This window comes from Pteronotus mesoamericanus, unplaced genomic scaffold, assembly GCF_021234165.1.
Source record: "Pteronotus mesoamericanus isolate MK-2021 breed Mesoamerican mustached bat unplaced genomic scaffold, CSHL_Meso_final scaffold_371, whole genome shotgun sequence".
NCBI lineage: Eukaryota > Metazoa > Chordata > Mammalia > Chiroptera > Mormoopidae > Pteronotus > Pteronotus mesoamericanus.
In genome coordinates this window covers 2,755,946-2,766,989 of record NW_026555314.1, presented here as the reverse complement: position 1 = coordinate 2,766,989, position 11,044 = coordinate 2,755,946, and the positions used below count along the sequence as shown (strand labels likewise).

The window sequence follows — 11,044 nt, the reverse complement described above, 5'->3', positions numbered from 1 at the left end:
ATAGGACTTTTCCATTTGCTAATACTGTTATCAGGAGCCTCAAAAAAGGAGTATATAAGTAATGGAGAAGAGACGGCTCTTCCTTAGACCAGAATTCCACTAAATAAAGAATGATAGAAATTTTTTTTAAAAATACCCCTTTGGTAGACAGCACATTACTGCTGGAGACAAAAACCATGGGTGCTAAAAAAAAAACACAAAACAAAACTATGAGAAACTGGTGGGGGATTGTTTTGCAGAGTTGCAGAGTTTGTTCGTAAAATACTAATCGCAACGGTTAACTAGTAACTTTGCAGTGGAAAAGACCTGAGAGACACCAAGTGATAAAAGTCACCAGAAAATTTATACACATCCAAACTTTGAAGTTATACACTGCAAGGATGTGCTGCATTGTATATTAATTATACCTCAATAAAAATGAAGGGGAAAAAAAACCCAGGAAAGGGACAAATTGTGGATCTCCTGAGGAGGCCACGTATCACTTGGTATTTCTGCTCAAAAGGCAATACTTGAATGTAATCAGGAAGAAAGAGCAGACAAACCCAAATAAGGGACATTCTACCAAAAAAAGTTAGTGTCAAGATCATGCAAGTCAAAGACAGAATGTAAGGAGCTATCTTTGATTAAAGGAAACACATCAAATTGTGATGTGGAGTCTGGATTCTAGAGTGGAGCCTGGCTTAGGAAAGATGTATTAGTGGGATGATTGGTAAAACTCAAATAAGCTCTGTACATCCATTAATAGTATTGTATCGGTGCTAATTTCCTGGTTGTAATCATTTTACTGTGGTTAGGTAAGGTGTTAACATTTGGGGGCAGTGGTTGAAGAATACTGGAATTCTTTGGTCTATTGTTTCAAGTTTGTAGCAAGTTGAAATCATTTCAAAATGAAAAGATTAATAAAGGTGGGGAGAGGGAGTATTGCAGGTGAAGCTGGAAGCCTACTCAGGCCCATCCCTCCCTTCCTGCCCCCTTCAGTTTGCCTGGCTGACTCAGCCTGGGTCAACACTAGTCACCTCACAGTAGCACCGAGCCCCATGAGGGTCTGGTTCCTGAACTCAGCCAGCTGCTGGCCGTGGCCCAGTGCAGTCAGACTCCATCGGACTTGACAAACCATTCAGCCATAGCCACCCCTCCATACTTCATTGTGTGCTGAGCTGGGGGCCGCACCTGCCCTAGTAAGACTTGAGGCCTCAGACATGCACCCTACAACCAGCTTCCCACAAGGCTGGGCACCAACTGGGCGAAGGACAAGGACTCTCACCACAGGACCTCCCCTGCAGTTCCCACCTGGCTCCAGCCTCAGAGTCACAAAGACTGATACCTGGAAGCTGGAACTCCAGCCCAATCTAGGGGAGGAAACTTCCCTCTGGGCTTGTCTTTCCACCTCAGACTTATTCACCTATGAGCCAGGTCTCTGCTTGAAGAGCCTGGATGAAGCCATCTGCTGGCACCTTAACCAAGTGATCGCTGTTACCAGCAAATGTATACCATCCAAACTGAACTCTGCGGGGAGTGGGGAGGAAGACACCTACTAAGAAGGGATCCTGAGAGCTAACTGGGCTCAAATTTTTAGAAACAGAGCCTTGCAGCCATTTCTGCACAGGGGCCTCTCACACAAACTGCACTTCACAGAGAAGTCATCACTGAACTGCCTACCTGCACTGTTTCTGCCATCTGAGCCAGCTCTTATAAAGGAGTTCAACCAATAGGGCTGAGGCTTTCCCTGTCCAATTGGAGTTGTCCAGCTCCAACCAGAGTGACTCTATTCTCACCAAACAGGATTGCTTTTTGGATCAAACTACAGGGATTTGGTCTTCATTTGCATGAGGATGGATCAATCGGGGACCAGCAGTGGGCTTCTGTCCATATAAGCCAGCTCCCTTCTGGCATTATTCTTTTCCATCAAAAACTGAATACTGTGTTTCTTTGGCTGAATTGAAACTCCAAAGATGTCTTGCAGGGCAAAGCAGAGTGGGACAGAGCAGAGCTATTAGTTGAAGAGGGGCTGGCCCCAAAGTTGTTCTACAGCTGTCCTTTTATTCATAGCCATGCTGTATTACAAATTGAGCTGTTTTGCACTGAATAACATTTCCTTCTTCACTGCATCCCAAACTGGGGATTCCTGTTGGCAATGAATTGGTGGCAATGACCATCAGTTGACAAAAAGTATCAAAAGATGGGGTTGTGGGGGTCTCTGTGGGCAGAAGGCAAGGAGCCCAGGCCTGCCAGAACAAGGCCTGAGGTCAGGCTACATTCCGGATCTGGTCATGCTTGCTCATAGACTTGCTGTCTTGGAGCCAGAGAGAAGCTCATCTGAGAAAGGGCTTCCCCCTCCACCCAGGAGAAGAGGACCCATTTTGGGGACTCAGAGATCATATGTATCTGGTGGCAAGTACAAAAGACTGGCTAAGACATGCCGATGGCAGGTCCAGGCCTTCCTGGATGTGCAAAGTACTTCTTGAAAAATCAGCTTCCTAGGGTCCCTGTACCCTTCTAATAGTACAGAGGCCTCATTTCAAAGCACTGACCTAAATAAGCAGAGGCTCAGGAAACATCAGCACTGTCATCCTTGGTTCAAATGCCTAACTAACCTAGGAATCACGATGCAGCAGTGGGCAAGAGAGAAATGGTTCTGACTTCTGGAGCTCTCCTGGCAGGGAGACACGTAAGAAACAATCAAGCCCTGACCAGTGTGGCTCAGTTGGCTGTGCATCATCCTGCAAAATGAAGGGTCGCCAGGTGGATTCCTGGTGGGGACACACACCTGGGTCGCACATTCAATCCCCAGTCAGGGTGTGTGCGGGAGGCAGCCAACTGGTGTTTCTCACCTTCTTTCTCCCTCCCTTCCTCTCTCTCTAAAAATAAATAGAATCTTTGAAAAAAAAAATAAAAGAAACAATCAAAATGCATAGTATGTCAGACAGTGCTGCCTGATATAGAGAAAAAGCGGGGAGCAAGGCAGGAAAAATTGCAAATTTAGATGGGACGATGCAAGGGAGAGTACAGTTGGGACATTTGGGAGAGGAGTTATTCAGGAAGAAGGGACAAGCAAAGGACCTAGGGCAGGAACTGTGCAGACAGTGTAGCCATAAACAGTGACAGGGGCTTGATTAAGAGGGTGAAGGTGGGAGGGGTACTGGGCAGCAGGAGGAGGCCAGTGTGAGAGGACTGTGGGTCCACAGGGACAGGCAACCCAAGGTCCATCCTGTCCTTACTGTGCTCCCTCCTGGCCTCATGGCTCTGCCTCCGCATTTGCTCTGGGACTGAGGGACGGTTATGGTGTATCCCTAAGCCTTGGTTTCCTCATCTGTAAAGTAAAGCTCTCAAAATGTTATTTTTCTAGGACTGCCATAACAAAGTATCACAAATGAACGGCATGAACCAGGGGTCCCCATCCCCCAGGCCAGAACCGGTCCACGAGCAAAGCTCACCTGAGTTCCGCCTCCTGCTCTCCCCCAACCCCCCACCCCCATCTTCCGAGAAACCCTCTGTGATGCCAAAAAGGTTGGGGACCGCTGGCATAAACAACAGAATTTTATTCTCTCACAGTTCTGAAGGTCTGAAGTCTGAGATCAATGTGACAGCAGGGCCACACTCCCTCTAATGGTGCCAGGAAAGGATCTGTTCCAGGCCTCTCTCAGCTTCTGGTAATTTCTTGGCATGTGACAGCGTGATGATTGTCTTCATAGGGCATTCTCTCTAGTGCGTGTCTGTCTGTATCCAAATTTTCCTTTTTATAAGGACACCAGTTATATTTGTTTAGGCCCCCACCAATGACCTCATTTTATCTTGATTACCTCTATAAAGACCTAATAAGGTCCCGAATAAGGATTACAGCGTATCTTTTGGGGGCACAAAATTCAACCCCTAACAATCACAGAACCACACCTTGAGCTGCCCCTTCCTCAGGGGACCCAGGCTGTTGGGGAGCCCTGGGCAGGCTGGACACAGAGCGGCCCATGACAAGGGTGGGGAAGCTTTCCCCTGATGCCTCTTCCCAGGGCAGAGGTGAACATTATTTGGAGGCTCTTCGATGGCTCTGCTCCCAGCCCAGTGGTGCCCCACGAGGGTGGACGTGCCTGGCCAGGGCGGATACTGGCACAGGGTCCATGCTGTGAGGCAGACAAAGGGTGCCGGGCACTAGCAGTGCCTGAGCTGGGAGCCTGAGGCGCCTCCATGGTCCACAGAGCGCACGTCTGACCACTCTGCTCCCTCAGGGGTTCTCCACCGCGCCTGGGTCAGTCCCTAGCTCCTCGGTCCAGATCAGGAGGCCCTGTCACTGGTACCTCCTGTGTCCCATGTACACAGGCTCTCTTGGGCCTGGGAACATGGGCTGTGTCACCTATACTACCCCCCTTCAGGCCTGGATATGCTCAAGCACTTTTCCTCTGAGGTCAAAGAGAGCCAAGGAGAACATCAGGCCCGTGAGAAGTGGGAAGGAAGAAGGGGTGAGCAGGCCAGCCAGGCCTGATGCAGGTCCACAGTCTTCCCCAAGGTCTCATTTCTCTGCAAAGGCCAAGTTGGGGGTCAGCTACAGAGGCAGAGGGAAGCCAGGGTCATGGCATTCAACATGTGGAAAACTCCCTTATGTTTGGCCCCAGCTAGGGACAGCGACTCCCGAGTGTTTGCCCAAAACCCCGGTCCTGGGGTTGAGATAGACTCCATTACCCTCTTACCCTGAAACCCACCCCACCATCTGGCCTCCATGGTCCACACCAAGTGCAAGTCTGACCACACTGCTCCCTCTGGGGGTTCTCGGGGGCTCCCCACTGCACCTGGGTAAATCCCTGGCTCCTCAGCCCAGCTCAGGAGGCCCTGTCACTGGCACCTGCTGTGTCCTATATACACGGGCTCTCCCGCACCCCGGCTTCTGCCCAACGACCCTCAGAGCACTCAGGCCATAAGCGAAAGCAGGAAATTGAAGGAGCCTTGTACCAGCACCTGTGCCGTGGGAACTCCTGCGGCCTGGGCGAGCAGCCCCCAGCCCCTCACACACAATAGCTCCAGTGTCCCCAGCACACAAGTTAAGGGCCTGGAATGTGTGGACTCACCACAGCCACAGAGTTTTATTATCGCCATCTCACGTTCAAGTACAGATCCCTATGAGGTCTGCCTCGCCAAGGAGAAGGGAGAGGCAGGGGCTGGCTGTGTCCCCTCGCTGAGCTGGGCCTGCCCAGAACCCACACCCAGTGGGCAGGCAGGGCCTGACAGGCTGCTGAGGTGCCCAGCACACACAGGACTCCCAGTCACGGGACAGTCCCATGCACGTGGGACCCCCTAGAGCACACAGGACTACTGGGTCCACCAACCAGACCTGAGCTTCTGTTAGGAGAGTAGGTTTTTCTTGGGTCTTTTTCATTCCTCATTCCCAGTGTGGCCTTTCTCTCCTTCAAAAGCAGGTCTGGTTGTCAGGAACTAGACTATGCCCAGGAGAGAAGGGGACTTTTTTAACAAAGGTCTACTGTTGTTTTGATCAAAGCAAAGACCCACTGGCCAAAAGCACGTGTGGGGGTGAGAGGCACATCTCTGCTTGTCTGGTACGAGGGCATGTGTGTGTGCTAGCATGTGTGCACATGGCTATTGCCTGTGCCTGCGCATGTGTGCCCAATGGGTGTACATGTGTGCCTGTGCATGTATAGGCATGTGTGTAAGCATGTGCCTTGTGTGTGTGTCTTTATGCATGGGCAGGGGGCAGGGCCAGGTGCATTCACACATGCACAGCACACCTGGACCTGTCCCTGAACTGGCTGTGGGATCCTGTCATTCCCACTGGCATAAGGGTGGACCTCCATCTGGATATAGGGACACAGAGATCACACACAAATCAGCGGGCCCTGTTCCTGAGGGACACTGGTGGAGTCACGCATGGGCAGTGCATGTGCTGTGGAAGGTTCCCATCCAGCCCTCAAGGCAGGGCCTCACAGGGGCTGTCTGGCCACACCCAGGGGTAGGACTTAGCTCTGCAGCCTAAACTCATAGGTATTGGTCTCCCAGCGGGAAGGGTCCTTGTCTAGCATGCTGCGCTCTGTGAAGGTCACGTGTCCGTCTGCATCCACGAGGATGACCGTGTTGGTTCTGAAAGAGAGCACGGGGCCCATATTCAGCCTGCTGCCCTCAGCACAATGCCCACCTATCAGAGCCCCAACTGAGCTCAGATCTGAGACAGAAGGGTCAAGCCCACCACACCTGGGGCCTGTGCTGGAGATAGATCACTAATGAGCAGCTCATCTCCCCCAATGAGCTGCTCATTGCGGGAGAAGAGGGACCCTTCTGGGGTAACTGGGCACTGGAGCTCCCCGGCTGGCCCTGCAGGGCCACACTTGACGAGTCCTACAGCCTCCACCCTGAAACTCCCCCAGCCTGCCCTGCCCACCCTCTGTAGTACAAGCCCCAACCGTCCACCACTCTCACCAGGGCGAGCCCCGGGCAGACAGTGCACTCCCCCTCAGAGTCTCCCAGGGCTCTCAGGCAATGGCCCAGCACCACTATGGACACTCAGAGCTTCCAACTGTTCGGGGACCAGGCCTTCTTCACCTAGCACACTCTCTTGTGCCCTCTCTCGCCAGCCCCCACTACCCCATCCCAAACACTCGGCACACCTCTCCTCCTACCTGGCCCTCCCCATGGCCGGTACTCTCAGCACCTGTCTCCCATTGACGGAGGGCAGGTACCGAGTCCCTAAGCAGGCCCAGTGCAGGGTGACACCCAGAGTGGGCACATGCGTATTATAAAATGGGGGTCCCAGCCACGGTGGGACTCAGCAGCCATGCACCCAGACAGGGTGTAGACCTGGCGTTCTGCCTCACACACCAAGTACATGTGAGCACAAAATTGAGTCACAAAAATAAGCCTATGATGGAGGAGGGGCTTGGGGGAAATGACGCCCCTGCCGAGGGAAAAGCCACCTCAGAAAGAAAGACTGCCATGGAGGCTTCCCACCCTCCTTGGGCCCGGGAGCATCCGTGCTGGGCATTTGCACCCCGCAGGCCCTGCCCGCCCTCCCGCTCCCCCAGCCCAAGGGCCTGAAACTGTCATCTGCAGGATGGAAGACTCGGGGGGCCTGCCACCCTCTTGGTCAGCTGGTCCCCACGACTTCACATGTCTGTCTCTCTGCCCGACGCCCTCAGCATCAGCAGAGCCTTAGCCACGCCACCACAGCAAGGCTGGCTTACGTCCTCCTGGGAGAACCACCCCCGCACCTGCACAGAGGCCGCAATAACCCAACCTCTCCCACCCGAGGGGAAGGGAGGGGCTGGGCGCAATCTCAGACAACCTGAACCTAAAAACCAGTCAGCACTTGTCGTGGCCCACACACCTCATCCCTGAGTCCTTAGGGGCCACGGGCCCCCAAGTGCAGGGCCCATCCATCACAGTTGCTGCAGATCCCCAGCCTGACACAAGGCTGGTGCCCATGGGGCTGATGCAGGCTGAGCATAGGCAGATGTGGCTTGCGTGTGAGGCCATGCTCCACCTCCAGGCCAGGGGGCCAGGCACACGGCTGCAGCACTCCTGACGCACCTGGCCGGACCGGCAACCTACCCTCCTCTGTGCATCCCAGCCACCTCCAAGTACAGCACGTGAGCTGTCCTCCGATGGAGCCACATGGGCAGGCCAGGCCTCCCAGCAGGGAGGGAGGCGAGGAAGCAGACGCCCATGCCAACAGCTCCTCCCTCCTGGACATTTTCACCTTTCCTGGGATAAGGCAACATCCCAGGCTATGATGACCTAACCCCAATCCTGGTCACAGTAGGTGAAGAGAGAAGTCGGACCTCTAGGCCCACAGGATTTGCTGACAAGAGTGTGCCCGATGCCACGTTGGCCCCCCGTGGCTATGTAAAAGGGTAGGAGGCAGCCTAGGACCCCTCCTGGGAAGCAGTGGGAGCCCTGAGGGCTGCACGCCTGGTCTGCAGCACCCCTGGGAGCTGGCATCTGCGCACCCCAGAGCTCCCCACAAGCTGAAACGGCAGCCACTTCTAGATAAGGCAGAGGCTCTGGGATCCACAGAGCTTGGGGAAGGCTGGGTTCCTCATGGGACAGGACTAGATGCACCCAGCAGCCCGCCGTACCTGGTGCCGTAGTCTGGGCAACGCACGCACACAGCCGCGTACTTGCTCAGGATGGGCCGCACGTACTCCCTGCCCTGGTCCTCAATGGCCGGGTCCGGCAACTGCCTGGAAGGACAGAGGAGGAGTCACCACCAGCACCTCCGCTGCCTGCCCAGAGCCCTGTAGTGCCTGAGGCGCCTGCCAACCTTGGAAGGGCTATTTCATGTACTTTTCTGCTCAAGGGCTCAAATCTCTGTCAAGACTCTCACTTAGGATTCCATTGCTGGGTCCAGGCTACCAGTGTTCACCGGGAAAGCTGCCCCTGACAGAGCCACCAGGAGCCTTCCCAGGACCCAGGATCCAGGACCCAGGACTCTGAGGATAGGAGCACCTGTGAGCTGGGAAGGTTCTGCTGGATCTGAAAATGCCTGGGCTCCATTTGGTCAGAGCGGCGCAGGGCCCCCTCCAGGGGGGCAGAAGCCACCCAGGGACCGAGCCTGTCCTCTCCCCTCAGTGGGGCCTGAGTCCGTGTGGATGCTGCGGGCAGGGGTCCAGCTGAGAGGCGCAGTCACCTGACCACATAGGCTCCCTGCCTGTCCCAAGAAGAGCCCTTTGGGCATCTCTCCACATGGCAGGAGCCCCCTCAGCCCTGAAGCCTGCTGGCCATGATAGCTGGCACTGGGGCCGCAGGTGTCAATAAGGGCAGCCAGGGCCTGTCCTGGGCCAGCGGGGATGACAGACAGTGCCCGAGGGCTGCATGGACTTACAGCTAAGCAGGGCCACTAGGTGGGCCCAGGCAGGGCCTCCCTGAACTGGCGGCTGTGCTGAGGCTGTGCCCTGGTTCATGGTTCAGAGAAGAAAGGTGAGCAAGCGGCAGAGAGGGGCCCCAGGGGAGAAGAGTGAGCGGCAGGCTGTGGTGGGGCCCCGGTAAGAGGCCACTGGGCATCTGGGCAAGATGCTGGACTGGCCTGAGTCAGGTAGAGGAGGGATGTGCGAGCCATGTTGCTGCGTGGGAGGCAGGCAGGGTGGCCAGCACCTTGGCTCGCTCTCCCATTACTGGGATGGTGGAGGTCCACCGGAGGGTGGCTTCCCGGGGGCAGGTGCCTCATGCAGAGGTCACTGAAGTGCCTCAGGGAAGCCATGTGAGGCTCCTTTTCCCCAGGTAACAGCTGGGATGGGTCTGTCTATGCCATGGCTCCTGTGTGCAAACAGAGAAGAGCTTCCAGCTGCTCTCAGCCCCACACCTACCCACATCAAGCTCCAGAAGCACCAAGCTCCCCAGCACGCTAGCCCACGACTGCCCCATCTCCCATCATCAAAGTCCCCCGGTCAGAAACCGCATAGGTCCACAGGGACAGGTGGAGTGGCAGAGGTCAGCGTGTCAGCACATCCATCAGGTTTTCCTGTAGCTGAGGAGCTGGCCCCAGACACCTCCACGGGCCTCACAGGGCAGCAAAGACTGCCTGCCTCTCTGGCCCCAGGGCCAGAGTGAGGCAGGGCACACTGTTCACCCCAGCAGGACCCACCCACTCACGCCTCCTCGTTGTTGAGCACATCCAGAAGCTGGGCAATGAGGACATCCTTAGGGAGTGCCTGGCTCCGCTCCACAGCCTCCATGAAGAGCTGCTTCCCAAAGCACAGCTTCTTCCAAGGCGTCTCCAGCAGCGCGTTGCTCAGTCCATAGGTGCCTACAGGGAGGAGTCAGTCCATCAGTGTAAACGCTACACTGCCTGACTTTAGGATAAACTCCCACCCACACACATAGCACCAGGCGAGGTGCCAGGATACAGCCAGGGGCCCTGAGACCAGGCTGCCCCACTCTCCAGCATCTTCTCTGTGGGTATTCCCAACCCATCTGCGCGGCAAGAGATGGAAAACTCAACATGGTGGGGCACCCGCAGGAGACTGCAAGGCACAGAGGGCAAATAGCCTTGACAATAAGGAATAAACAAATTGAAATCCAACTGGACAAAGGGAAGGGGGACGTTGAGAGGGAACAATCTCCCCATCTCACCCCCCCCCCCCAAGCTGGGAAAAAACCTCAAGGCATGGGTCCGCCTGAGCAGGTCAAGGGTGGAAGAATCAGCAACCAAGGCCAGGAGGGCACCTGCCCAAAATCGGTCCTGACCCACATCACGTTAGCAGTTAGAGAGGCCACCAACACCAGGACAGCCCCACAGAGTGAGCACAGGCAGGGCCTCCTCTACAGGCTGGTGGAGACCCTGACTGGGGAAGCCTCAAGGTCTTGGCACAAGCTTTCTCAGAACAAGTGGTTAATAGAAGTCATCACAAAAAAAAAAAAAAAAAAAAGGGTTTCTCATATCAAAAAAAAAAAAAAGAAAAGAAAAGAAAAAGAAAGGAGAGGCATGGCCTTGAAGGGGTGAGGCTACTACAGGCAGCAGGGGAGGGTGAGCTCACAGTCATGTGTCTGAAACATGCACTGCGGACAGGGAGCCGCCCCCTCTCCTCCTGCCAGATTTTCCAGGCAGGGTCTTGGCTGAGTATGGCGTGACATCAGCCACTTTCAAGGAAGGCAGCCCTGGCTCTGCCAGGCCCCCATAGCCATGCCACCAGGGTATTACTGTGCTTTATCCATCAGAAGTGACAGGAAAAGCCACCCATCTGTGGTGCTGGGCACCTGCGTAGCCACATGCAAGGAATGAAGTAGAACCCCTACCTCACACCATACACAACAATCAATTCAAAATGTCCCAAAGATCTAAATGTAAAAGCTAAAACTATAACACTCTTTTTATATTTTCTATAAAAGGAAAATATAGGGGAAAAGCTACACAACCTTAGATCAGGCAATGATTTCTTAGCTGACACAAAAAGCATAAACAACAATATAATATATAATAAAATGGACATCAAAATTTAAAACAATGCACTTCAAAACTTTCTTGTTCATCATTTTCTTAACCAACAAGAAAGTGAAAAGAAAACCTTCAGAAGGGGAGACAGTTTTTGCAAATCATATGTCTGACAAGGGACTA

General features: G+C 54.2%; 1 protein-coding gene across 7 annotated transcripts in view; it reads right to left on the bottom strand.

Moving 5' to 3' along the window:
- Window positions 1-3,483: 3,483 nt before the first annotated feature.
- TANGO2 (transport and golgi organization 2 homolog) overlaps window positions 3,484-11,044 on the bottom strand; it is a 33,023-nt gene continuing 25,462 nt past the window's right edge. For 4 of the 7 annotated variants that reach the window (XM_054592767.1, XM_054592768.1, XM_054592765.1 and 1 more), the window contains 3 exons: window positions 9,583-9,736; window positions 8,070-8,174; window positions 3,484-6,078 (listed from right to left, as the gene is read on the bottom strand). In XM_054592767.1, the coding sequence (XP_054448742.1) occupies window positions 5,958-6,078; window positions 8,070-8,174; window positions 9,583-9,736 (380 nt within the window). In that variant the 3' untranslated portion in view covers window positions 3,484-5,957. Of the gene's footprint in view, window positions 6,079-8,069; window positions 8,175-9,574; window positions 9,737-11,044 lie in introns of those variants that run through there. The other 3 variants (XM_054592770.1, XM_054592769.1, XM_054592771.1) reach the window with 3 other exon arrangements.